At 34.9% G+C, this 26,145-nt stretch overlaps 1 protein-coding gene across 1 annotated transcript; it reads right to left on the bottom strand.

Annotated features, from left to right (window-relative positions):
• Positions 1–20,619: 20,619 nt before the first annotated feature.
• On the bottom strand, positions 20,620–25,791 carry LOC110650445 (protein IWS1 homolog 1). The gene is made up of 11 exons (XM_058136189.1): positions 25,615–25,791; positions 24,827–25,343; positions 23,953–24,072; positions 23,400–23,620; positions 23,177–23,306; positions 23,015–23,077; positions 22,844–22,921; positions 22,342–22,430; positions 22,136–22,198; positions 21,869–22,022; positions 20,620–21,055 (listed from the first exon to the last, which is right to left on the bottom strand). The coding sequence occupies exons 1-11, from the start codon at positions 25,632–25,634 to the stop codon at positions 20,957–20,959; spliced, it is 1,554 nt and encodes a 517-aa protein (XP_057992172.1). The 5' UTR covers positions 25,635–25,791; the 3' UTR covers positions 20,620–20,956.
• Positions 25,792–26,145: the final 354 nt, after the last annotated feature.

Here is a 26,145-nt window from a genome sequence, read left to right as displayed (position 1 = left end):
GTCAAGTTGATTTGATTTTATAATAGTGCTAGTAAGTTTTATATGCCCAGGTTGATGTAGCATTTGAATTGAGCCTAATTTAAAGAAAAAAAAAAAAACACTTAAACCTTTTTTTATTTTTTACAATTATAATTTAATTTTAAAAATTTATTTTGATTATAATTATTTGAATAAATTATATCTAAATTAATATTTTGTCACTTATGTAAAATTTGGTTCAATGATTTTATATAGTTGATAGTTGATAATTAATGACTATTTCTATTAATTGATGTAAGACCTTTAATAGTTGACAATAAATTATTTATATTAAGTATTCAGTATAATTTTATCTAACTATAATTAAGGGAGAGCAATTTTTGGTTTAAATTGAAAAATCAAACCGAATCGAGTCAATTTGGTTCAATTGGTTCGGTTTTAAAATTAATATGTTCGGTTCGGTTTATAATTTTTGATAATTTTTGTTAATCAGTTCGGTTCGGTTATTTTCATGAAAATAAAAAAAATTAATTGAGCTGAGTCAATTCGATTCAATCGGTTCAGTTTTAAAATCAATCGGTTCGGTTCAGCTTATAATTTTTGATAATTTCGGTTAATCGGTTTGGTTCGGTTATTTTCATAAAAAAATAAAAAATCGAACCGAACCGAAATTATTAATATATATATCAAGAAAATAAAAAAAAACCGAACCAAACCCTAAGATCTAGGTTTGATGGGTTTAAAATCGAACCGAACCCTGTTGAAAATCAAATGCTCAATTTATAAATTTCAGTTTGATCGGTTTAAAATCGAATCAACTGATATTTATTGATTTGATTCGATTTAATTTTCTTTTATTAATCGATTTGATTCGATTTTTAAAATTTTTTATTTTTAATTTTCAATTTTATCATTTCGGTTCGATTCAAAATTAAACCGACCATTTACACACCCCAAACTATAATTGTTAATAAGTAAGATAATTAATAAAAATATATATTATATAATTTATTTTATTATTAAAATAAATAAATAAAAATTAAATAATATAAAAAATGTAATCATGTGCATTTGAAATAATTATTAAATATAAAATCTCCATTATATTTGTTAATTTAATGATCTCTGCAAATTTGACAGGAGCCTTTTTTGTCCTATAAATCTACGGCTGTTCTATTTTGACCAAAGGTAACGCGCTGTAACTTACATATTAAAATACTTTTCTTTTCATCTTGGTGCACATTATTTTAGAATTATTAAAATAATAATAATAATAATAATGATGAATATTAAATTATAATTATAAACATTAAACGTAAAATATAAATAAATTAGTGATAAATTATTTAATAGCGTGTCTTATAAGGTACTTTAGCTCAATAATAATATTATTTTTACAAAGTTAGGTCGGAGAACATCAACCAGTAATTTTGAGTTTCAAATCTAGAGGAGGTATTTACTGGTTAGGTCAAATTTGGTATTTTCATTGTTTGATCAAACTATTCAGTCAAATCAATTGAATTGAGACCAGTTTGACTTTTTTAAATTTTCCTGATTTATAAAAATAATTTAATGTACATTTTACTTCTAACAATTTAAATCAAATTAGTTGCAAGTATTTCATAATAATTGTTACTTTTATATTTTTTAATACTATTATTTAAATATTTTAAAGTAATTAGATTAATTTTTATTTTAATAATATTTATATTTTTTTAAGAGATTAAATATTAATATTGAGAGTTTAAGTTAATAATTATCTTCTTTAAAAATTAAGACTTATAAAGATAATATTTAAAAATTAATTTGTTAATACTCTACTAAATACATTCTAAATAAATGTCACATCATATAATTTAATATTATATAATGAAACCTATATAATACATAATTTAAAAAAAATAATTAAATGTAATTTCTTTAACCCATTTAATTTTTTTTTAATTTTCATTTATCAAAGTTAAATAAGCAAATTATCTTAATTAACTCTTTATTGGTATAATAATTATAATTAAATTCGAACTCAAGACCTCATAATTTTAAAAATTATTTCAATAACAATGAAATTAAAACAAATTAATTTAGAAAATTGAGTCTAAATTACTAAAATTAAAATCATCTAACTAAAACATAATTTCATAATTTTTTTTATTGAACCTATTTTGACTAATTTTTACTCAATAATTTGAACATTGAAATTTATATCAATTTAAATGAAGCAAAAATAAAATTCTCTTCCACTTTTCTTACTTGTGAGTATTTTATATAAACTTCCTAAAAATAAATTAGTAATAGAAGCAAATGTTAGCACGCGCCAAGAAGAGAGTGTGATTTGTATTAGGGCATCACACCGTTATTGAACAAGAAGATGGAAGGTTACTAACCCAAAACCATAGAAAATATCGTGAGAATTGCCGCCTTTGACTATCCCATAGTGAGACCAATAGGTGTCTGCCACGTGGAAAACTGGTCATAGAACGGCCAACTAGACGGAAAATTCGTGAAGCATATTTTAAAAACAAAGATTATAATCGCTGTCGTTTACTGAACGGCGGCGTTTTCATAAGCAGGGAGGGGTCTGCTAAATTGACAGGTATGTTTGCATATGGCATCCTGAGTTAGTATATTCTGGCTGTATCGACTCGAAAATATCGCTGCTGCTGTCCAGAAGTAACGTGACTGACAATCTACTGCTGTCGTCCATCGATCATCAAACTTTCTAGTCCAGTCAGGCAAGCTGAATAATTTTATTTTTTGAGCTGAGGCAACCTGAATGTTGATATTATCTTTTTTTTTTTTTTTTAATTTACAATTGTATTCGTCTATTTTTTATTTAACAAATCTTTGGCATAGATTGATTAATTATTTAACTTTATGAGTTGTTTTAATATTTTTTTAGTGATGTTATTCTTCTCTTCTATATAAGATGATGGATTTAAATATTAAATTTGCAAGTTAACAATGGAAAATCAAATGGATTAGTTAACTATTGCTCAGATACTTAAATTAATAATTAAACTGCGCTTGTAGATAAATAGAATTGATTAGATTTATCTTTATATGGTGTAGATTTCTATTAAAATTAAAGTTTGTAATTTAATAAAATTATGAGTTTATTTTTTTTTAGAGTTTTCAGAAATAACGATTAGCTTAAAATGCTTATCTTCTAATGTGATTCAAATATTTAGGATATACTTAGACGATTAACATCTCTGAACATTCTGTTTAAGTATCATACAGTTACTCATATCGTATTTGAGTTTCATCATTAGTTACTTAATTATTTATTAATCGTGTTCAGATATTGTTTTAGTAGCTATAGTATCATTCAGTATAATTGCCATTATAATTATTCTAATTTTATGAAAAATCACATTTATTTGCCAAAGTGCTGAATAGTAATACAAATCAGTTGAAATTCATTGTTTAGGCTTATCAATTGTTTCAATATTTTAATATTTTTTTAGTATAACTCTTCATTATAATTATTTTATTTTTTTGAAAAATCACATTTATTTGAAAAAAAAGTGATCAATAATAATACAAATTAATTAATACTCATGTATAAAATGTCAAAATAATATCAATAAAAGGGTAAAAAAACAATTATATGCCAAAATCAGCTCTAAAGAAAGAAAAAATAAAAAATTCACATAGGGAAAGAAATAAAAGAATAAAATTATATTTGAAAAATAAATTTGAATTTATTAAAAGTAGATAAAGAAAAACAGGTGTGGATTACTGCTGATTAATAATAGCTGGTCATTCACCTATGCGTTTTGTGATAATAATTAAAAATTTTTATATTTAATTTTTATTTAATCTAAATGAATTGAACTTCAACATGTTAATTTTGAAATTTTTTAAAAACAATTTAATTAGTTTGATTTAGTTTTAATAAAAAAAAATTCGATTGAACCAAATCAAAATTACCCAATAAAAAAAATATCAATTAAAAATTTTATTTGGTTAGTTATTTTAGTTTAGACTATATACTATTAAAATAATTATTAAAATAAAATTATTAAGTTAAACAAATTAAATTTATAATTAAAAAATATAAGTTAAAATGAAATTTCAAACTCAGCAAGGTTTTATTTAATAAAATTAATTTTAATTTTAAATAAAATTTTAAATATTTTGTATTTTTTAAATTCTAAATATTTTATATTTTTTAAATAATTATTTTTTAAAATTATAACAGTGCCAATTGATGGATATATATAAAATAAATTTTATACTAATAATTGAATTTAAAACTTACATAGTTCTTATCTAAGAAAACTAATTATTTTAAACATTTTATACTAATAATAATTAAAGGAAGATAAGTTTGTCAACATATTATTTTTATTATTTTTTAAATTAGTAGCAACTAATACAATTTTGTATTGTCAGATAATATAAAAATATATAATATTTAAGTTTTAAAATTTGAAAAAGTTTATTAATAGATTATTTTTTAAATTCTACTGATTTAATCGTGTCGTGTCACATGTTATTCCGCTAACACGACTTGACACGTTTATGACATAATTTAATATTCGTATCACGTGTTGACCCGTGACCTACTAACTCATTTGACCCATTATGACCCATGAACCCACTTATGTAGGGTGTTAAATGAGTTAAGTCGTGTCCAACAGTGTTAAATGAGTTATTTCGTATTAAATGGGTCGTACCGTGTTGAATACACGTAATACAATTTAATATTAATCGTGTCGTGTCGTTTAATCCGTATAATAGAAGGGTCGTGTTCGTGTTTAAATTTTTGACATGATTTATTAATCGTGTCGACCTTAATCGTATTCGTGTCGCGTGTTGACACAACATGAACACAATCCATCAACCCGAATTACCACCCCTACCACAGACCAAAGTGAAACTTCTCCTTGAGGTTTTAGGCCTTTTTATTGCCGAATAGTTGCTGCTCCTACCCTACAAGGGAGGTGTAACATCCCAAAATTTTAAATTTTATTATTTTATGAGTATTATTGATATTTTAATTTTATTTAAATTTTAAGAAATTATTTGAGATTTTTCGGATTTTAAAAATCGAGTTCGATTTTTCGAAAATATAAACTTTGATGATTTTTAAAAATTTATTTAAAGATCACGTGGCAAAACTAAAAATATATTTGGAGTCTACAAATTTTTCTGAGTTTTCTAGAATTTATTTGAAAATTTTTGGACCTCGTTTTCGGTCCCAAGGCAGAGTAAAAATTCAAAATTTTGTATCATAAATCAAACCGGACCGGATCGGACCGGTCGAATCAGACCGATCTTCTTCTTTTTCTTCCTCCTCCCCGAGCGCGTCCCGACCTCCCTCCCCTTCTCTCCCGTTTTCTCTCTCCTCCCTCCTCCCCTTGCCCATTGGCCGCTGCCTCCCCTGCCACCCCAGCTCGCTGGCGCCCATCGGCTGCCGCTTGGAACTCCGGAAAATGGCGCCCGAAGCGACACGACGCGCAAGCGCACCGCTTCACCTTTCCGGCCGAAATTCGGCCGATCCGGCCACCAATTGGACCGAGTCTTGTGTCTAAATCGATCTACTCGTCGAGAGCTTTCCATAGACACCAAGAACACCGAAATCCATTGAGCGGTTTGTCCAATTTTTGCCTGGGAAGTTTTAGCCCATTTTGATTTTTGGACTAGATTTCTCGCAAACCGTGAACCCCACGAGAAAACTGAGAGTACTAGAGTGCTCCACTCGTCGAGAGCTTCGCGGCGACATAAATTTTGAATTTTTCCGATACCGTTTTTCGGTGGGTCCCACAGAACTTCGCAGTGTTTTTCCGAGCATTAAATGAGCTTAGAAAATTCGGTAAAATTTATGTACTAACCCCCGTATTGTGGGCTTTGTGTAGGTATCCTCAATTCGACGAAATTCGACAGTTGTCTGGGTTTGTGAATTTCCGGCCAGGCAGACCCGCTACCGGAAAAGTCTCCGAACTGGATCGAGGTTTTGGCTACCCCACCATTGTCAGACATCCCGAGCGCGTTCCCAAAGTCGGAATCGGCAAAGGTAAACCCGAACCTTGCTTTATCATAATTTCTAGTGCTTAAATAGGATTAAAAATCCATAAAATATTCTTGGTAGCTCAGAAAATTATGATTCTTTTTGCAATAGCCTAGTAATATTGCTAAGGACCGCAGGGCAAAGTTTTAGAATTTTTAGAGCTTGTTTGGGTAGTTTTTGCAAAAATGATCAATTATAAGGACTAAATTGAAATTTTACATATTGTGATGGATGACTGATTTGATGGGCCCAGGAGGGGCTGTGTGATGTGATTGAATTGTGGATATATGAGTTGCGAATATAGAAGTGTGTTTTGAGCCCTTTTGCAGGTTGGGTAGGTCCTAGGTATAGGGGAGACTCTGCCGGATTTTCGGCACGACTTAGGACGTATTTGGTCTTTTCATGATTTGTATTGAGTCAATTGTGTTAAATAATTGTAATGTAATTGTCAGGTGAGCCGGGACAGCCTTCTTCCTCCGCCCAGCCGCCACAGTGACCGCTGTCAAGTCTGTGAGTAAAATATTAATTTTAATTGTAATTTCGATATTATTATATGTTTAAGCATGCCCATGCATCACTTATATGTATGTATCTATGTAGTTAAACTCTAGGCACATTTTATGTTGCATTCATAACTGTTAAAGTGCCATGGATGTTGTTGTGGTAATTTGGAGCAGTGTGTGTGCGTTGGCGTGCGTGTGATGTGGTGTGTACTATGGATAGGACGGGTAGTCACGGCTTGAGATCTTCGCTGGGACCCGATCCTTCGGGGGTAGTCACGGCTTGAGTTCTTCGCTGGGATCCTGATTTGGTTTATTAAGTGAAAGTCCGGCTTGAGTTCTTTGCTGGCATCAGGTTGGATTTAAGAGAGCTGTATAGGGGATCAGCTCCCATATATTATGATTGATATTACTGGGTGTGTGAGTGCTCTAAATTACCTTTTTGCTGTTATGATGTGAATTTATTGCTGATGTTGCATTTCACTCTACAGGGTGCATTAGTTTCAGATAGTTATAGAGATTATGGTTAAAATTGATATTTTACTCTCTGAGTCGAACGCTCACTCCTGTTCAATATTTTTCCAGGCCACAGGAGGATATTTTTGAGGTTAACCTGCTTTCTCCCTCGCAGGTTATTTATTCATGTTTGTGTAATTCCATAAATTTCTAGAATTTTCGCATGTGTTAGAAATATTTAATTGATTTGGGTCTGTAATATAAATTGTTATTTTGGACCTGTAAAATTATTATCACATGCATGTTTGATGGACTGGATGAGGGAGCTGAGCTCCCATTTATTTTTATGTTGATATGAGTATGTGGAGGGGTGAGCTGAGCTCCCCAATTGAGTATTTATTTTGTTTACAGGTCGGGTGAGTCAAAAACTCCCCGTTGAAAGGTCCATTTTGTGGTCGGGCTCTGTCCGGTTGAATTCTTGAAATTGGGCCCAAATGGGCCTTAGAGTTGGGTTAATGAATAGTTAGGCTTACTACAGGCCTCGTGGGCTTTAGGCTGGCCCAGGTCCTAGTGCCGGTCCGGCCCATAGGTTGGGTCGTGACAAATGTGGTATCGGAGCTTAGGCTCCAGATTTTTAGGGATTGATTGTCTAAAGTGTTGAGAAGAGTCTACTAGGAGTCAGATGCGAAAAATAGGGTCCACATTCATCTTGCATTGTCATCTTTGCTTCTAGTTTCTACTTTATATATTGTGTGTAAACATGAGTCTATAGAGTTATGTAATGTGCAGTTTTGAATTTTGTGGGCTAATGCTGCTAAATTTCAGGAAAATGCGTAGAAGCAGGAGAGCTGCCACTGCATCAGAACCAGATGTGCCTGATGAGGTGACAGCACAGGATGAGGCGCCTGCCCCGAGGAGGCGGGGTAGGAGGCCTAGAGCTGCTCAAGTAGAAGAGCAGCTGCCACCAGTTCAGGATCAGTCGTTTATGGCACAGGGTCCCATGGACCCCATGGCAGCTACTCTAGCTGGGTTGCAGAGAACCATCGACATGATGGCGCAGTATATGGTCCACCCTCCACAACAGCAGCAGTCCACCGCACCAAGAGGGGAACCTTACAAACATATCATCAATTTTAAGAAGTTAGTGCCTGGTACTTGTGATGTGTCAGACGACGCATATCGGTTTTTGGATTCTTGCAAACAGGCAGGAATAGAATTGCAGTTGACTGATAGAAGACTTATAGAGTGTATGCAGCATGTCATGGGGCCTATGCCTAGACAATGGATGAATGACTACATATCACCTCAGATGGAGGGTTTATCGTGGACTCAGTTTCTGGAACTATTCATTAATCGGTTTGTGCCAGAAAGTTTCAGAGACCAAAAGCAGTGGGCCTTTGAGGCCTTAAGACGTAATGGCGTGTGCAGAGATGAATATGCTACATAATTTCGAATCGGCGGTATGCCCCTACAGCAATAGCTACAGAAACTATGAAGGTGAAGAGATTCCTAAAGGGGCTGGACAGGAGGTATGCAAACCTGGCCATGATGTCTGATCAGTCTTTTGATGTGGTAGTTGATCGAGCCAGACAGATAGAGATTAGCTATGCTGTGGATGACAGCGGAAGGGCAAAGAAAAACAGAGCAGAGGGTTCTTCAGGTGTTCCCCACATGGGTACTCCGGATAGTGGTGGCCAGAGTAATTACAGAGGAAGAAATAGGAACAAGGAGTGGTTTTAGACACAAACCACGAGGGTTCACTCAGATACTGATCCAAAGAGTGGTCACGATCAGTGCAGCAGATTGGTCTGGTTCAGGATCCTCCTTGGCACCTTGTGCAGAGTGTGGAAGAGGACATTCAGGACCTTGTATGATTGGTTTAGGAGTATGCTTCAGGTGTGGCCAACCAGGTCACTTTGCTAGGGAATGCCCCATGTTCAGCGAGCCACAGATGGGGTCACAGGGTTCTGTTGCAAATGTTCCTCGTCAGTTGTATCCGGGTGCTTCCAGCATGGCAGGCAGTCAGTTCAATGGCCAACAGGGCCGAGGACAAGGGGGACGTGGATTTGGAGGCAGATCAGGAGGTAGAAGTCGATGTGGTTACGCCACTCGGTAGGGGTCAAGCTCGGGTTTTCACCCTGACCCATCAGGATGCTCAGGCTTCAAATGCAGTTGTGACAAGTATTCTTCTGGTCTGTTCCTATGAGGCTCGTGTTTTAATAGATCCGGGTGCTACACACTCATTTGTCTCCCCTGTGTTTGCCATGAGGTTGGGTAGAAACCCTACAACTTTAGAATGCCATTTGTCGGTAGCTACCCCACTTAGTGACGACATAGATGTAGATATGGTTTTTCCGGGTAGCCCAGTAGTGGTGGATGGAAAGATCCTCCCAGCAGACTTGGTTCCTCTACCAGTGATAGATTTTGATGTAATTTTGGGGATGGACTGGTTGGCAACTCATTATGCCACTTTAGACTGCAGGAACAAAAAGGTGCATTTCCACATACCTGGTGTGGAAGAGTTTAGCTTTGATGGTGACAGGAGCGTGGCTCCATATAATTTGGTGTCAGCAATTAGTGCTAGAAAAATGTTGAGGCATGGATGTCAAGGATATTTGGCATTGGTGAGAGATACATCTGTAGAAGGTGTTAACATGGAAAATGTTCCTGTTGTTAGAGAATTCATGGATGTCTTCCCTGAGGAGCTTCCAGGGTTACCACCAGGAAGGGAAATAGAGTTTTGCATTGATGTTGTACCGGGTACAAACCCCATATCAATGTTGCCTTACAGGATGGCACCAGCAGAATTGAAAGAGTTAAAGGAGCAACTACAGGAGCTTTTGGACAAGGGTTTCATACGTCCGAGAACTTCACCCTGGGGTGCTCCTGTGCTATTTGTAAGAAAGAAAGATGGGTCATTGAGGTTGTGTATTGACTATAGACAGCTGAACAAGGTAACTGTGAAGAATAAGTATCCACTTCCTCGGATCGATGACCTATTTGATCAGCTCCAAGGGGCTAGATTCTTTTCCAAGATAGACCTACGATCAGGCTACCATCAGTTGAGAATCAGGAATGAGGACGTGTCCAAAACGGCATTCAGGACAAGATATGGTCATTATGAGTTCTTGGTGATGTCTTTTGGACTCACTAATGCACCAGCAGCCTTCATGGACTTGATGAACAGGGTGTTCAAGCCATTTTTGGACCGTTTTGTCATCGTATTCATAGATGACATTTTGGTATACTCTCGGACCGAGGAAGAACAAGTGTGGCACTTGAGAATGGTGTTGCAGACTTTGAGGGAGCACCAGCTGTATGCCAAATTTTCAAAATGTGAATTTTGGCTAGAAAACATCTCATTCTTGGGACACGTGGTTTCTAGTGACGGTATTCAAGTGGATCCCAAGAAAATTGAAGCTGTAACTGATTGGCTTAGGCCTACAACAGTCACTGAGGTGCGAAGTTTTCTGGGTCTAGCTGGCTACTATAGGCGTTTTGTGCAAGATTTTTCCAGGATAGCGGCTCCCCTAACTAAGTTAACTCGGAAGAATGTTCCATTCATTTGGACAGATGACTGTGAGAAGAGCTTCCAGAAGCTTAAGGAGTGTCTAACCACCGCCCCTGTGTTGACACTACCTATGAGTGGTGAAGGATACACCGTGTACTGTGACGCCTCCAGAGTTGGCCTAGGGTGTGTTTTGATGCAGAATGGAAAAGTAGTGGCTTATGCTTCAAGATAGTTGAAGAGGCATGAGCATAACTACCCCACCCATGTTTGGAAATGGCGGCTGTAGTCTTTGCACTAAAAATCTGGAGACACTACCTGTATGGTGAAGTGTGCGAGATATACACCGACAACAAGAGTTTGAAGTACATCTTCCAATAGAGGGATTTAAACTTGAGACAGAGGAGATGGATGGAGCTTCTGAAAGACTATGATTGCACTATCCAGTACCACCCTGGGAAGGCCAATGTAGTAACAGATGCTTTGAGCAGAAAATCTTCTGGCAGTTTGGTGCACATTTCAACAGAGAAAAAACTGTTGATTCGGGAAGTACATGAGTTAATGGATCAAGGTTTAATCCTAGATCTTTCAGATGAGGGGGTATTGTTGGCTCATTTTTCAGTGAGGCCAGACTTGCGGGACAGAGTTAGAGTTTCCCAGCACAGAGACCAACAATTGATGAAGATCATAGAAAGAGTACAGCAAGGTGAAGGTGGTGAGTTCGGGTTTGCCAATGATGGCGACCTTATGCAAGGTTCTAGGATATGTGTGCCCGATGTGGACAATCTCAGAAATAAAATCATGCAAGAGGCACACTATACACTGTATAATGTCCACCCAGGCTCCACCAAGATGTACCATGATGTGAAGGATAGCTATTGGTGGAATGGCATGAAGAGAGACATAGCAGACTTCGTGTCCAAGTGCTTGACTTGTCAGAAGGTGAAGTTTGAACACCAGAGACCGTCAGGGAAGCTGCAAGAGCTCCCTATCCTAGAATGGAAGTGGGAAATGATCACTATGGATTTTGTGACTGGGTTGCCTCGTACCACGCGAGGATATGATTCGATATGGGTAATTGTAGACCGTCTAACCAAATCAGCTCACTTCTTGCCTGTGAAGACTACATATTCTGTGGCACAGTATGCTCGACTCTACATTCGAGAAATAGTCAGATTGCATGGAGTTTCGGCTTCCATAATATTTAACAGAGGGCCCCAGTTCACTTCTCAGTTTTGGAGAAAGTTGCAGGAGGCACTTGGCACACAGTTGAACTTTAGTATGGCTTTCCACCCTCGCATGCATTTAACAGAAAGGACAATCCAAACATCGAAGACATGCTTCGCATGAGTGTTTTGGATTTTGGAGGTCAATGGGATGATCGGCTAGCTTTGGTGGAGTTTGCCTACAACAACGATTACCATTCCAAAGATAGGGATGGCACCCTATGAGGCACTATATGGAAGAAAGTGTAGGTCTCCTCTGTGTTGGACAGAAATGGGAGAAGCGAAGGTGCATGATGTAGACCTAGTGCAGTACACTTCAGAGGTAGTTCTTTTAATCAGGAAACGATTGAAAACAGCTTTCAGTAGGCAGAAGAGTTATGCAGACCCCAGACGGAGGGATGTGGAGTTTGCAGTAGGCGACTATGTATTCCTGAAGGTTTCTCCAATGAAGGGAGTCATGAGATTTGGAAAGAAGGGCAAGTTGGCACCTCGGTATATCGGACCTTTTGAGGTTATTGATATAGTTGGAGCAGTTGCCTACCGGTTGGAGTTACCACCCAACCTTTCTCATGTTCATCCTGTGTTTCACATCTCCATGCTCAGGAAATACATTCCAGATCCTTCTCATGTACTATAGCCGGATGTAATAGAGCTAAAAGAGAGCTTGACATTTGAGGAGCAACCTGTAGCCATAGTGGACTACCAAGTCAGACAGTTAAGATCAAAATAGATCCCTATGGTTAAGGTTTTGTGGAGGAGTCAGTCAGTGGAAGAGTGCACCTGGGAGTCAGAACGGAATATGCGTAGCAAGTATCCTTATCTGTTAAATGTGTAATCATGTACTTTATTCTGCCTTGTGTAAAATTCGAGGACGAATTTTCTATAAGGGGGGAAGAATGTAACACCCCAAAATTTTAAATTTTATTATTTTATGAGTATTATTGATATTTTAATTTTATTTAAATTTTAAGAAATTATTTGAGATTTTTCGGATTTTAAAAATCGGGTTCGATTTTTCAAAAATATAAACTTTGATATTTTTAAAAATTTATTTAAAGACCACGTGGCAAAACTAAAAATATATTTGGAGTCTACAAATTTTTCTGAGTTTTCTAGAATTTTTTTGAAAATTTTTAGACCTCGTTTTCGGTCCCAAGGCAGAGTAAAAATTCAAAATTTTGTATCCTAAATCGAACCGGCTAAATTGAACCAGACCGGATCGGACCGGCCGAATCGGACCGGTCTTCTTCTTTTTCTTCCTCCTTCCCGCGCGCGTTCTGATCTCCCTCCCCTTCTCTCCCATTTTCTCTCTCCTCCCTCCTCCCCTTGCCGCGCACGCTCCTTGCCACCCCCAGCCACGGCCGCCATCCCCACTGTCCCGGCCACCGGCACAACGCGCCGCTCGAACGAACGCGGCAGCCGCGCAGCGCGCAGCCGTCTTCGGCGAAATCTGCGATCCGGCCAACAATCGGACCGGGTCTTGTGTCTAAATACATCTACTCGTCGAGAGCTTTCCATAGACACCAAGAACACCGAAATCCATTGAGCGGTTTGTCCAATTTTTGCCCAGGAAGTTTTAGCCCATTTTGACTTTTGGACTAGATTTCTCGCAAACCGTGAACCCCACGAGAAAACCAAGAGTACTAGAGCGCTCCACTCGTCGAGAGCTTCATGGCGACATAAATTTCAAATTTTTTCGACACCGTTTTTTGGTGGGTCCCACGGAACTTCGCAGTGTTTTTCAGAGCATTAAATGAGCTTAGAAAATTCCGTAAAATTTATGTACTAACCCCCGTGTTGTGGGCTTCGTGTAGGTATCCTCAATTCGCGGAAATTCGACAGTTGTCCGGGTTTGTGAATTTCCGGCCAGACAGACCCGCTACCGGAAAAGTCTCCGAACTGGATCGAGGTTTTAGCTACCCCACCATTGTCAGACATCCCGAGCGCGTTCCCAAAGTCGGAATCGGCAAAGGTAAACCCGAACCTTACTTTTTCATAATTTTCGTAATATTCTTGGTAGCTCAGAAAATTATGATTCTTTTTGCAATAGCCTAGTAATATTGCTAAGGACCGCGGGGTAAAGTTTTAGAATTTTTAGAGCTTGTTTGGATAGTTTTTGCAAAAATGATCAATTATAAGGACTATATTGAAATTTTACATATTATGATGGATGATTGATTTGATGGGCCCAGGAGGGGCTGTGTGATGTGATTGAATTGTGGATATATGAGTTGCGAATATAGAAGTGTGTTTTGAGACCTTTTGCAGGTTGGGTAGGTCTTAGGCATAGGGGAGACTCTGCTGGATTTTCGGCACGACTTAGGACGTATTTGGTCTTTTCATGATTTGTATTGAGTCAATTGTGTTAAATAATTGTAATGTAATTGTCAGGTGAGCCGGGACAGCCTTCTTCCTCCGCCCGGCTGCCACAGTGACAACTATCAAGTCTGTGAGTAAAATATTAATTTTAATTATAATTTCGATATTATTATATGTTTAAGCATGCCCATGCATCACTTATATGTATGTATCTATGTAGTTAAACTCTAGGCACGTTTTATGTTGCATTCATAACTGTTAAAGTGCCATGGATGTTGTTGTGGTAATTTGGAGCAGTGTGTGTGCGTTGGCGTGCGTGTGATGTGGTGTGTACTATGGATAGGACGAGTAGTCACGGCTTGAGATCTTCGCTGGGACCCGATCCTTCGGGGGTAGTCACGGCTTGAGTTCTTCGCTGGGATCCCGATTTGGTTTATTAAGCGAAAGTCCGGCTTGAGTTCTTCGCTGGCACCAGGTTGGATTTAAGAGAGCTGTATAGGGGATCAGCTCCCATATATTATGATTGATATTACTGGGTGTGTGAGTGCTCTAAATTACCTTTTTGCTGTTATGATGTGAATTTATTGCTGATGTTGCATTTCACTCTACAGGGTGCATTAGTTTCAGATAGTTATAGAGATTATGGTTAAAATTGATATTTTACTCTCTGAGTCGAACGCTCACTCCTGTTCAATATTTTTCCAGGCCACAGGAGGATATTTTTGAGGTTAACCTGCTTTCTCCCTCGCAGGTTATTTATTCATGTTTGTGTAATTCTATAAATTTCTAGAATTTTCGCATGTGTTAGAAATATTTAATTGATTTGGGTCTGTAATATAAATTGTTATTTTGGACCTGTAAAATTATTATCACATGCATGTTTGATGGACTGGATGAGGGAGCTGAGCTCCCATTTATTTTTATGTTGATATGAGTATGTGGAGGGGTGAGCTGAGCTCCCCAATTGAGTATTTATTTTGTTTACAGGTCGGGTGAGTCAAAAACTCCCCGTTGAAAGGTCCATTTTGTGGTCGGGCTCTGTCCGGTTGAATTCTTGAAATTGGGCCCAAATGGGCCTTAGAGTTGGGTTAATGAATAGTTAGGCTTACTACGGGCCTCGGGGGCTTTAAGCTGTCCCAGGTTCTAGTGCCGGTCCGACCCATAGGTTGGGTCGTGACAGGAGGGGTGGCTCTCCATCCCTCTTCCCAATTGTGGGTTGTTCTCCTCCACCTCTAAGAAGCTATAGATAGATTTTTGGTTCATGGTTCTTAACAGATCAGAGCTTTGATGGAGAGAGAGCATTGTCTTAATCTGCCCTTCTTATTAGTAGCTTTGGGTTGGGTTTATTTCTCACTAGCTTGCTTCGTTGATTTGGACGTCTGGTTGAGTTAAGAGTGTTGCATGCACTTCTTCCAGCCTGTGACGCCCCTTACCCGTCTATAGTGTAGCCGAGCAAGACATGTCATACAGTGTGCCAAAGTATCTTATCTTATCTTATTTCAATTTCTAGTTTTTAATTTATTTATTAAAAGCCCCTAAATTAAGTTTATGCCATTTATTGAAGTTTTGAATTTATTTGGGATTCTGAAAATTTTACAAAAAGTTTGGCGGAGTACCGGTTAAAAATTGAGAAAAACAGTTCTTTAGAACCTGCTAAAAAAAAACACTTCCAATATATTCTTCAAATCTCAACTCCAATCAACTTCAACTAAATTTCATCAAATCTCAATATTGCAAATCTTAATTTCATATATAAACAAAATTCATACTCACATTTCAAAAATAAAATATAGAAATCTTGTTAATTACATAATTTACATTAATTACAGGAGTTTACAATTCACATGGCAAAATGAAAATCTAAGTATAAAATACAAAATATAAAATACAGAACAAAATCCTAGAGTCCTACCAAGAACACTGCAGAAGTAGCGACACTGTATACTTTGCAGATTCGAACGCTCATCCAGTCTGAGGTCTGCTGGCCTCTCTATCAGTCTCATCAGTACCTACGCGTTACAAAAGTGACGCGCTAAGCAATACAGCTTAGTGGTGCCAATATAAAATAAAAATAAACTAAATAAATAAATAAGCAGATATTATATTATCATTTCATGCAGAATGAATTTATGATAATTGTTCATAATAGTATAACTTTTAATACATTATGTGTTCATTATTTGGTTATAATTTATTAAGTCTTATTTCAGTTGTTCAAGTAATTTACACTAGTCGATTGGACTGGATAAATAGGTAAACTGACACTAGGTATCAAGTATCTCGAGCCGTCACACCATCGATCACATAGTGTCTATCAGGTGTGCAACAAAATGGCTAATAAGCCATATAAGCAGTCAGGCATAAAAGCCGAATGTATCAATCATAGCAAAATGGCCATAGGCCATAATATCATAAAATGACATAAAATATCACAAATCACGGAATAGCATAAAGCTATATGCAGTACTGCTATCGGAACCCTATTGGCATACCAACCTATCCAAACCAATCATTCTAGGTATACTAGGGCATTTTATAAAGTTAATTATTTAATTTCTTGCATTTGAGGTTTGGTAGTTACTATTTATACACAAATGTTGACTTTTTAATACATAATAATTTGTTAATTCTAATTCTACTAAGATACCACATTTTAAACTTTATACTTATTGGCATTAGTTGCCAAACTCAATTCATAGCCTATTGATTGTTATTTCAAATTTTTAGATTTCATGGTCCATGTTTACTGTTCTATTAGACTAATCTACAGTGAAAATTTAGCTAAACTTTCTTCATGAAAGTTGTTCCTTTATGTGTCTTCTTTAATTTCCTTTTTAAACTATTCCATTTTTGAGTTTTGTAGCTCAAGTTATGGCATTTTTACCATAGCTAGCCGGATAGGTCAATACTCAGAATTTCTGGGGACAAATTGGTTCTGACAATTTTGGCATCCTGATTTTGGCTAGCCATTTGAATTAGTTCTCATCAAAATTTGAGTTTCTATTCCTCATTAAAGTTGATCTAAATTGTCTTAGCTTTCCATTGGTTTAAAAATCAGGTCATTTAGATCTCTCTACACAAAGTTATGACCAAATGAACAAACATTATTTATATAGTCAATTTCCAGGTCTAGTCTATTGGTTACCCAGATTGAGGCAAAATTTAGGTCATCTTAAGTTGGTTTTCTGGGTAGGGTTTCTTCATAAAAAATATGCCATTATGTGTATAGTTTCACCTCCAAATGGCCTTGCACCAATTGAAGCTACATAAGTCAAGTTATTGTAGCCTAACCACACTGGACTCAAGTCCAAAAATTCTGGCACAACAGGGGCAGAATACCAAATCAATTCTTAGTGCTACAATTCATTTCAAATCATGGTCAATTCACCTCAAATGGTCACTAATTGACCATTAGAACACTAATTAAACTTCAGAGCACAAAATTCCCAATTTAGCCACAAAACCCTAACTTCAAATCCCTAGTTCATGCATACACCATACAATTCATGTGATTTTTCCATTTCAACCCAACATTAGTAGACATGTTAAATTTAATCAAAATCATCATACCCTGAGTCCTTCATGGATGCAGAAATTCATGGTACCCTAACATGCAAAATTTTATTTAAATTCTACCAATTTCTCATCAATTTCATGATCTTAGCAAGAAATTCATAAAGAGAGAAGAGAAAAGGGGCACTAACCTCTTGAAGCAAAGTTTTTAGGGTTCCAAATCTTTACTTTCTCCTTGAATCTTGGCAACCAAACTCTTTAACAAGGTAAGATGGAAAATTTTGATGAAGAAATTATGGATTTGGTGGTGAGAAATCAAGAAATTTGGAAGTAGGAAGAAGAAATAGCTATGGAGGAGGAGAGAGAGAGGAATCGGCCAAGTTAAGGGAAGAAGAAGAAGCTGAAAATTTTGGTGAAGTTTATCTCTTTTATTCTTTCTTTAAGTGCTTGTCAAATTTTGATTGGTGAAAAAATTTTAATTGCATCATGCTTACTTAAGCATGATGTTATAATTGAATTTTATTTCACTTTGTTTTCTTCTTTCTTCTACTCATTTTTAATTAATTTTTCATTAATATTTATTCTTATTTTGTATCATATAATTCACTTACTTAAATGGACAAGTTGGTCAAAAATAATCTCTGAAGATGAAATAACCAAAATGCTCTTCGTTTAGCTTAACGAGCTAAAATTGTCTGTATCAATTTAGAAAATTTTCTTCATGTTTTCTTGGCATTCTATAGCTATCTAAGGCTCTATAACTTTTCACTGAAGTCCCAAAAATTATTTTACAGGATTTCCCTCGGATCTAAGGTTGCTAACTGTATTTACAGTCGCTTCCCATTAAGTCACCAATCGCCGAAGCTTAAGCTCATTTAACCTTAGTGCATTTTATTGCTTAAATTTTTCCTTAATTTTTCTTACCATTATTTAGTTTATTTATGACTCCTCACTCTAGTTTAAATATAGTTCCAGACATTCTAGCTATCCGGACAGACATTGATCACCGAAATAGTAGAATGTACGAACTATTTAAAGTGAGGGCGTTACACAGCCTCCCTCGGCTTCAGCGAAAAATGGATTGCTTATGTGATTTTGGTCCTTTGGTTTGTGTTTAGGGTTTGCTTTTTTGGGGTTCGTATCTCCAGGTGATGTTTCTAGTCCCATCTACTAGTCTCTTAAGTGGCCATTAGAGCCTACGAAGCTCTGCTTGCCACTCGGTGAATCAAGGAGGGGTCCTTTCTCAATGAAAGCTTGTTCAATTGAGTTGCAGGTTGAGTTGTTTTTAAGAGTTTTACTCTACTACTACACTTGGTTCTGGACTTCCCTAGTCCTCGAGCTTCTCTCCATCTCTAGTGCCACAATTAACCTAGCTACTCAATCTTGGGTGAAATCTCAACTGCCTTCTGATGAAGTTTGAGTTGGATTTTCGGGTTAAGGTTTCTGCAAGGGAGCTGGGCTTTAGGTTATGTTGAGTTGGGATCCATGGGTTACCAAGAACATAATGATCCTTAAGGGCGAACACAAATTAAGGGGTCAAAATTTGAATGATTATATAATTATTATAATTGATAAAAATTTGTAATTACCCTTTTATCAAACAATAATTAACCATCATTATTTTTTTATAAATAATATATTTTATTAATTTTAAATATTAAAAAAAAAAAAACTTAACAAAGAAGGTGTATACTACATCCAAGTTAGCATAACCACTCCATATGCTCAACATAACACTTAATGTTAAGCGAAAATATTTAGATACAAAATTATCATAATACAAAATAAGATATAAGAATTTCGGATGCTTTATTTTTTTTCACATCATTTTTCATTTTACATTTTTTTATTATCTTTTTATATGTTTATTCTTAATACTTTTTTATTTTTTTAAAATATTCTACATAGATATTAAATTATTATTATTATTATTATTATTATTATTATTATTATTATTATTATTATTATTATTATGTGTACTAAGCAATTTATTCATACAATTTAGAGAACGGAGTTTCCAGTTCCTAATGCTCATCAATAGAGTTTCGATACAGTTAAGAGATGATTTTGGTTTACATGTATTCTGATTTTGTCATAAAATATTTTATTTAAAATTAAATTAATAGTTTTTCTTTTAAAAAAATTAAAATGTTAATTTTGGAAATTCAAATTTATGTTTATCAAATTTATATAAAGAAAAAAAAACTACAAATGCTTAAATAATGAGCTAAAATAAATGTATAATAATTACTTCTATAAAATATATATATTTTTAAAATAATATAATATAATATAACTTAAAAATATAAACGAAAATAGCTATTTTATTATCATGTATAGCTATTTTATTTATTTATTTTTTTTATGAACCAAACAAGTCATAATAATTAATATAAAGAATTCTTAAATTTAATAATATTTTAATTTTTAAAGCTAATACTATAAAATGCTTTAATACCCTAAAATCTCATTAATGATAATATAAACACCAAAATGGCAAAACCTGTTTCAAATTGTACCAACCGTCATTTAACTTATAATATTATTTTATTTTAATAAATTTTAATGGATTAATTTTAATTTATTAAAATAAAATTTTATTTTATTTAAAAAAAAAGTATAACAGATTTCAGATTAAAAAAAAAAAAAACTATCTTTTTCTTTTTTGTTCTTATTTTTATTGATTAAATTAATTAATAATCATTATTTATAAAATTATCATATAAGTATTTATTAATAATAATATAATAATAAATTTTAAAATTTAAAATGATATTTATTAATATATAATATTTTATTTATACTTTAATCTTTAATACTTTAATCTTTATATAAAAAATGAAAAAAAAATTGATATTTACTTTACAAATTTATTTTAATTAAATATTAATTTCGTATAAAATAATCTTACAAACCTATACTTTTTTCTAAATAAAATTAAAATTAAGAGATTTTATTTTAATAAATTAAGATTAAATAACAAAAATTAAATAACCACCTAAATTTTGGTGAGAGTCAATTTACCCACCATATGCTCTACCTAGATGAATTATATAAATCATTATTAGTAATAATTACCAATTCACACACCCAAATGCCATATTGACTGTTCCAGAGCAAATGGGAACATTTTATTCCTCCAGAAATTTGATCAACTTAGCATCAACATTTCAACTTGAACATTTAACATGAAAAGCTGTCAGACAATTTAACAAATACAATCATCCTCACGACAATTGTTTATCCAAATCAATTGAAATGGGCTTATATTAGCTCAAACATCTCCATCCGATTAATGATCCCGAGGCCAGAAAATCAACTAGCATAACAGTTTGTTTCTGAACAGTGAACACAATCCGCCACAGGGTCTGTATAATTTGGCTCCAGAATCGCCCACTTCTGCCTTTGCGGTCAAAGGGAGTCGCAGAAGCTTCATAATTCACAAATATTTGAGCATGCCACGACCTTCCACGCTAATTTTTGTTGCTTGCAGTTGCTTCTTTTTCGGTGCTTTCAGCTGTTGCAACTTTCTATTCATCTGCAATTCATTGTTAATAGTTTAGCAAAAATACTAAATTGAAAACATTACATAACACAGCAGTGAATTGACCTCAAGAATCCACCTCCTCCCTGAGTTGGTCATCAATTAAAGCAATCCATGCAAAACAAATTTATATCAATTGTCCAAGGATTTTGAAGTCAACACTAGAAAAGCCTCGATGTAGCTGTCTGTTTGGCGCAGTTGCATTTTTCACTTTTTGCTATTTTAAGTGCAAAAATTAATAAAATAGGCAATATTTAAAAAGTATATAAAAAAAAAAAATTTCCTCTTGTCGTTTAAAGTAAAGTTCATATATTTATTAAATATACTTTCTTATTATAAAGTTTGCTTTCTAAAAAATCAAAATTTATAAAATGTAACTTTATGAAGGAAAATAAATAAATAAATAAAAGAGGAACCAAAACTAAGGGCCATATTCGACTTTGAGATAGATCTAATTAAAATTATTTGATAACAGGATTTTATATTAATCCATGAACCATTTGCTCAAATCAATGGAAGTATGAAACAAATGCGAGATTTAGACACTGACCTAGGCAAGAATAGACTGAGCAGTGAATTAAGTAAGGTGGGACAAACCAAAAGTAATTTATATACACATCATTCCTTATATATCTACTTAATTGTAGATATCTAGACACTACTACTTACTCCAAATAACTTAAGAGATACAAACACATCATTTTGCACAATTTATCAAGTGATTATTTGCTAAATTTTATAAAAACGTAGATATAAACCACATTATTTGCTATCAGCTACAAGAATTAAAAAAAAAAAAAAACCAACCTTTAGTCGGCGCTGATCTTGTACAACTTGCTTAGCACGGTTTCTAATTTCTTCAGGATCAATCTTAGACTGAGGGCGCACCACAAAATCCAATGGAGTTGCTTCTGGCCTAGAAGCATGTTGTCTGTCAGATGACTGACCAGATCTTCGCTCCCTTTTTTTTTTTCAATTGAAAATGAACATCGTAAGCATGTGGTGAAAAATGATATTGGAAAAAAGGTGTACTGTACAGCAAAATGCAAGAAACTATCATCCATTAAATCTTACCGTGAAATATCCAAGTCCAGATCACCATCCCTAGATTCCATCCCTGCAGAATTATTTACAGGCCTACCAGAGAGTAAAAGAAAATACCCAAGTAGAACAAAATCAGTATGCCTAGACAAATTACAAACTTACAAATTAGGCACAAGTATCCCTTGATTTATTGGGGAAAAAAAATGAAGCACATCCGCATGTGTAGAAGAAAATACCTTCTCACTGTTGGTCTTCTGTAGGCCCGATCATCATCAATACTTCTCATGTCCTCAAATCGTGTACTCTTATTAAATATGGGCCGACTCTGCATTTATGGTTTTCCAAAATACAAGCAATTTAATACTTCAGAATTCAGATAAATAACGACTTCCGTCAACAATTTTTCCAATTAAAGAAGGATGTCCCCCAATAAGTAAATAATACTATGCATCTTTTTGAAACTGCAAAAGAGAAGGTCAACAAGATCAAAATTGAAATTCAGTTTAATGTATGAAGGACAGAAGACAACAAACATGTTTTACGATAAATTTTTTAAACCACTGTGAAACGTAAATTGCACCAGTATGAGTATGGTATTATTCCTCAAACAGCAAAATGCATTTAACAGAACCAATGCCACTTAAGCATTCACTATCAAATGAATGCACAGAAATTTTAAATGGAAGACAGGGTTGAAAGCATTTGATGAACAAAAAGTTGAAGGGATCGCAGCATTACCCATTTATCAACCAAATCCTTAGCAAGCTTTCTGTTGGATGTAGTTTCCTCATCAGATTTTGATAAGAACATAATAACCTGTCAAAAAATATTTTAAATTGTATCAACATCTCATTGTAATCAGCCAAAAAAAAAAGGGTACAAATGTAGCCACATAAGGAAATCTCTAACCTTTCCAAGACCACTTTTCTTCAATTGTTCTCTTCTATCATACTGTTCCAGATCAATTGGAAACTACATGGAAAAAGATACATTTCACATTACAGAACATGTTCTATCAAAATCAGGGAACATTACTAGACAATATAAAATGGTGGAAAGCCCTCTGCATACATCAGTCAATATCTTCAAAATCGCTGCACGGATATTTATATTGGGCAAACTTCCATCTGGAAGAGGTTCAAGCCAATTTTTCAGTAGAGTTAGTACTCCATGATCTATAAATTCTTGCTGGAGCTGCTTCCTGCACCACAGGCAATCAACAAGAATACAAGAACTGTGAATGGCAAGGAAACAAAAAGAAACCACATACACTTGAGGCAGAGAACCAGCTTACTTGGAGAGGACCTCAGTAAGAAGAGGCAACTTTTTGAGTTTATTGATAGCAGGTTTACCCCGTCTATTAAGTTCTGCATCCTCCTCAGCAGTAACCTCAAGCTCAGCCATGACATTCTCGACTAGCAATGCAATTTCTGCAGGACTTTTCTCATTCTTCTTCCTTTTCTTGCCCATCTTGAAGAGTTCCTTGATTTCCTCATCTTCTTCACCCTCCTCTGCCTGGCAATATCAGAACGATAAACTAATAAAAAGAAAGATAAAAATTAAGTAATCTAACAGACATTCATTAAGCAAGTTATACAGATACTTTAATAGACAGTCAAAAACATGCAACATTAGGCACAATTTACCTTACACTTACAATCGACAATGAGAAGCATCTTAAAATAATCTAGGTTATCCAAGAGCTCCATCAATAAAACATAATAGATTATTCCTTGGTACCATATTTAAAATTCAAGTTTTCTCAGTACCATATCCAAAATGAAAAATTTTCTTTTTACATTTTGTTAAGAGTAAAGTGTGAATAGAGAAAATGATCAAATACTAACCTGAGGAGCATCACCAGGAGAGCGTGGTTCATTGTCACTCCCATACCGATCAGCAGGATCTACACCGCTGTCATCTATGAAATTGTCATCATCCACAGTCCTAGGACCCTCTTGATCATCCTATTCCAAGAAAAATTATAGTTAGAAAACTCCAAGAATGAACCAAAAACATGTTACCTATAAAGATCTCTAAAATCCCACACCCACAGTCATAGAAAAATGAGAGAGAGAGAGAGAGAGAGAGAGAAGGGGGTTGTTGACAGTGACAAAGGTGGTTCTTGTTCTGTAATCCAAGGCTTAGCCATAGTGACTTGGAACTCACAAACCAACCAATCCGACCTATAGACCCTCCTGTAATTACAAAATAAAACAGCTAAATAGATCTCTATCTTCCACAGATGTTTCTTGCATAGAAGAAATAATAGTTACACACTTGACTTGCTACAATCAACAGTCATAAAACTCACCTACTATTAAAAATACATGAATTAACAAAAAAATACCACATTAATCCCATCAAGAATAACATTTATACATTAGAGAAACATAAACCAGACATACAGTGTTCACTGAGTTACCAATTCAACCAACTGGCTAACACCTTCAACAGAGAACATTAATATGCCACCAAAAATCAACAGACAGCAACAAAATCAGTACCAGGAACCCTAGTCAAGGAAGAAAATATTCTCTACACAAACTAATACCAACATCATTTAATTTATTATTCAAGTTATCAATCATCACCACAGTCCACAGACATACAGCATATTCAACAGATAACATAATCAATGCAAACAATTATACAAATAAAAACTCAGCCTAATTATCAAAATACCAAACATAAAAAGGGAAGGAAAGAAAAGCTCAAAACCTCAGAATCACCCCCAGCAATAGTATCCCACATCTCCTTCACCTCGCCATCTTCCTTCCCCGACAACTTCCCTGAATATATCCCTTTCTTCATCAACCCTGACTTTGAACCAATTACCCCCTTGCCTCCACTAGAAAACTTCTTCTCCCCCTTACTGTATTTCTTCCTATCCTTCCCACTACTCCCAGATCCTTCCTTGCCAAATTTCTTCCTCTTTTTTGTTTCCATTGCATACTCCCTCCCAAACCCCTCATCTTCATCCTCATCAACCAACTCAGGCACCACATAATTTTCCTTGGCACCGATCCCTGAATCGCTCTTCTTCACCAACCTCTTTCGCGGCTTGTCAACCTTATCGACGTCATATACCGGAGTTTGAGACCTCTCTCGCTCTTGTTCACCCCACCCATCAACATCATCTTCCAGGAAATCATCGTGGCGAGGTTCTGGGGATTGCCCACCGTCTGATTGCATTTCGTCGTAGTCCATCAACGGCTCTCCATCCTCATCGCGGTAACTGGACAAAGAGCAGTGGTTAGAGTATGAGATTATCGAAACCTTAATTCCTTAAAATGTGATGTTTCTTAGAGATTTAAAAACGGGGGAAAAACCCATCTTCCTTAAAACCCGAATTAGAAGAATTGCAATCGATAAACAAATATCGAACAGTAACCCTAAATTACAATTATAAAGAAGTACAGATAGAGAAGAATTAAAGCTAAGAAACGAAATTGAAGAATCCAGCAGCACCAAACGTTGACATATATAGAAAGAGAGAGGGCTCTTACGGATCGTCTTCGTAAGCCATGATGGCGGAGACAGCGGTGATCGGAGAAAATCTGACGATAGATCAGCAGACCACAGATTTTGATTATAAGAGCAGAGCCTTTAACCGAGCAGATGAAGGGTTCGTAATTATATATTTTATTTTTTCTTTCGATTCAAAGGAGGTCCACCGTCCTGTTTTTGGCATTGTTATCTTATCAGACCAGGCGGATCTTGACCCGGTTGGAGGACAGAATTGATGGGTCGGTTCAACTAATAAATCACAAAAAAATAATTAAATATATATTAATTAAATATTATATTTAAATTTTATTAAATAAATTTCATAACTATTTTTGAATTAAATATCTAAAAATAATTATTTTGGTCAATGATTTGTATGGGTTTTAGTTTACCTATATTCTCTCATTATTGTTATTATTAATGGTTAAATAATTAAAAAAAATTAAGCTTTTATAATATTTTTTCAATTTTAGCAAAATCATTTAATTTTATCAATTTGATTTTAAATTTTCACATTAATTTTAATTTTA

This window comes from Hevea brasiliensis, chromosome 15 (genome assembly GCF_030052815.1).
Source record: "Hevea brasiliensis isolate MT/VB/25A 57/8 chromosome 15, ASM3005281v1, whole genome shotgun sequence".
Lineage (NCBI taxonomy): Eukaryota > Viridiplantae > Streptophyta > Magnoliopsida > Malpighiales > Euphorbiaceae > Hevea > Hevea brasiliensis.
The sequence above is the reverse complement of the archived record's forward strand: the minus strand, read 5'-3'. Positions and strand labels throughout refer to the sequence as shown.

Coding starts and splice junctions, on each gene's coding strand:
- LOC110650445 (XM_058136189.1), bottom strand. CDS start 25,634: ATGGCTTACGAAGACGATCC. Junction 25,344..25,614: donor ATGGCTTACGAAGACGATCC/GTAAGAGCCCTC, acceptor CTCTTTGTCCAG/TTACCGCGATGAGGATGGAG. Junction 24,073..24,826: donor TTGCTGGGGGTGATTCTGAG/GTTTTGAGCTTT, acceptor TTCTTGGAATAG/GATGATCAAGAGGGTCCTAG.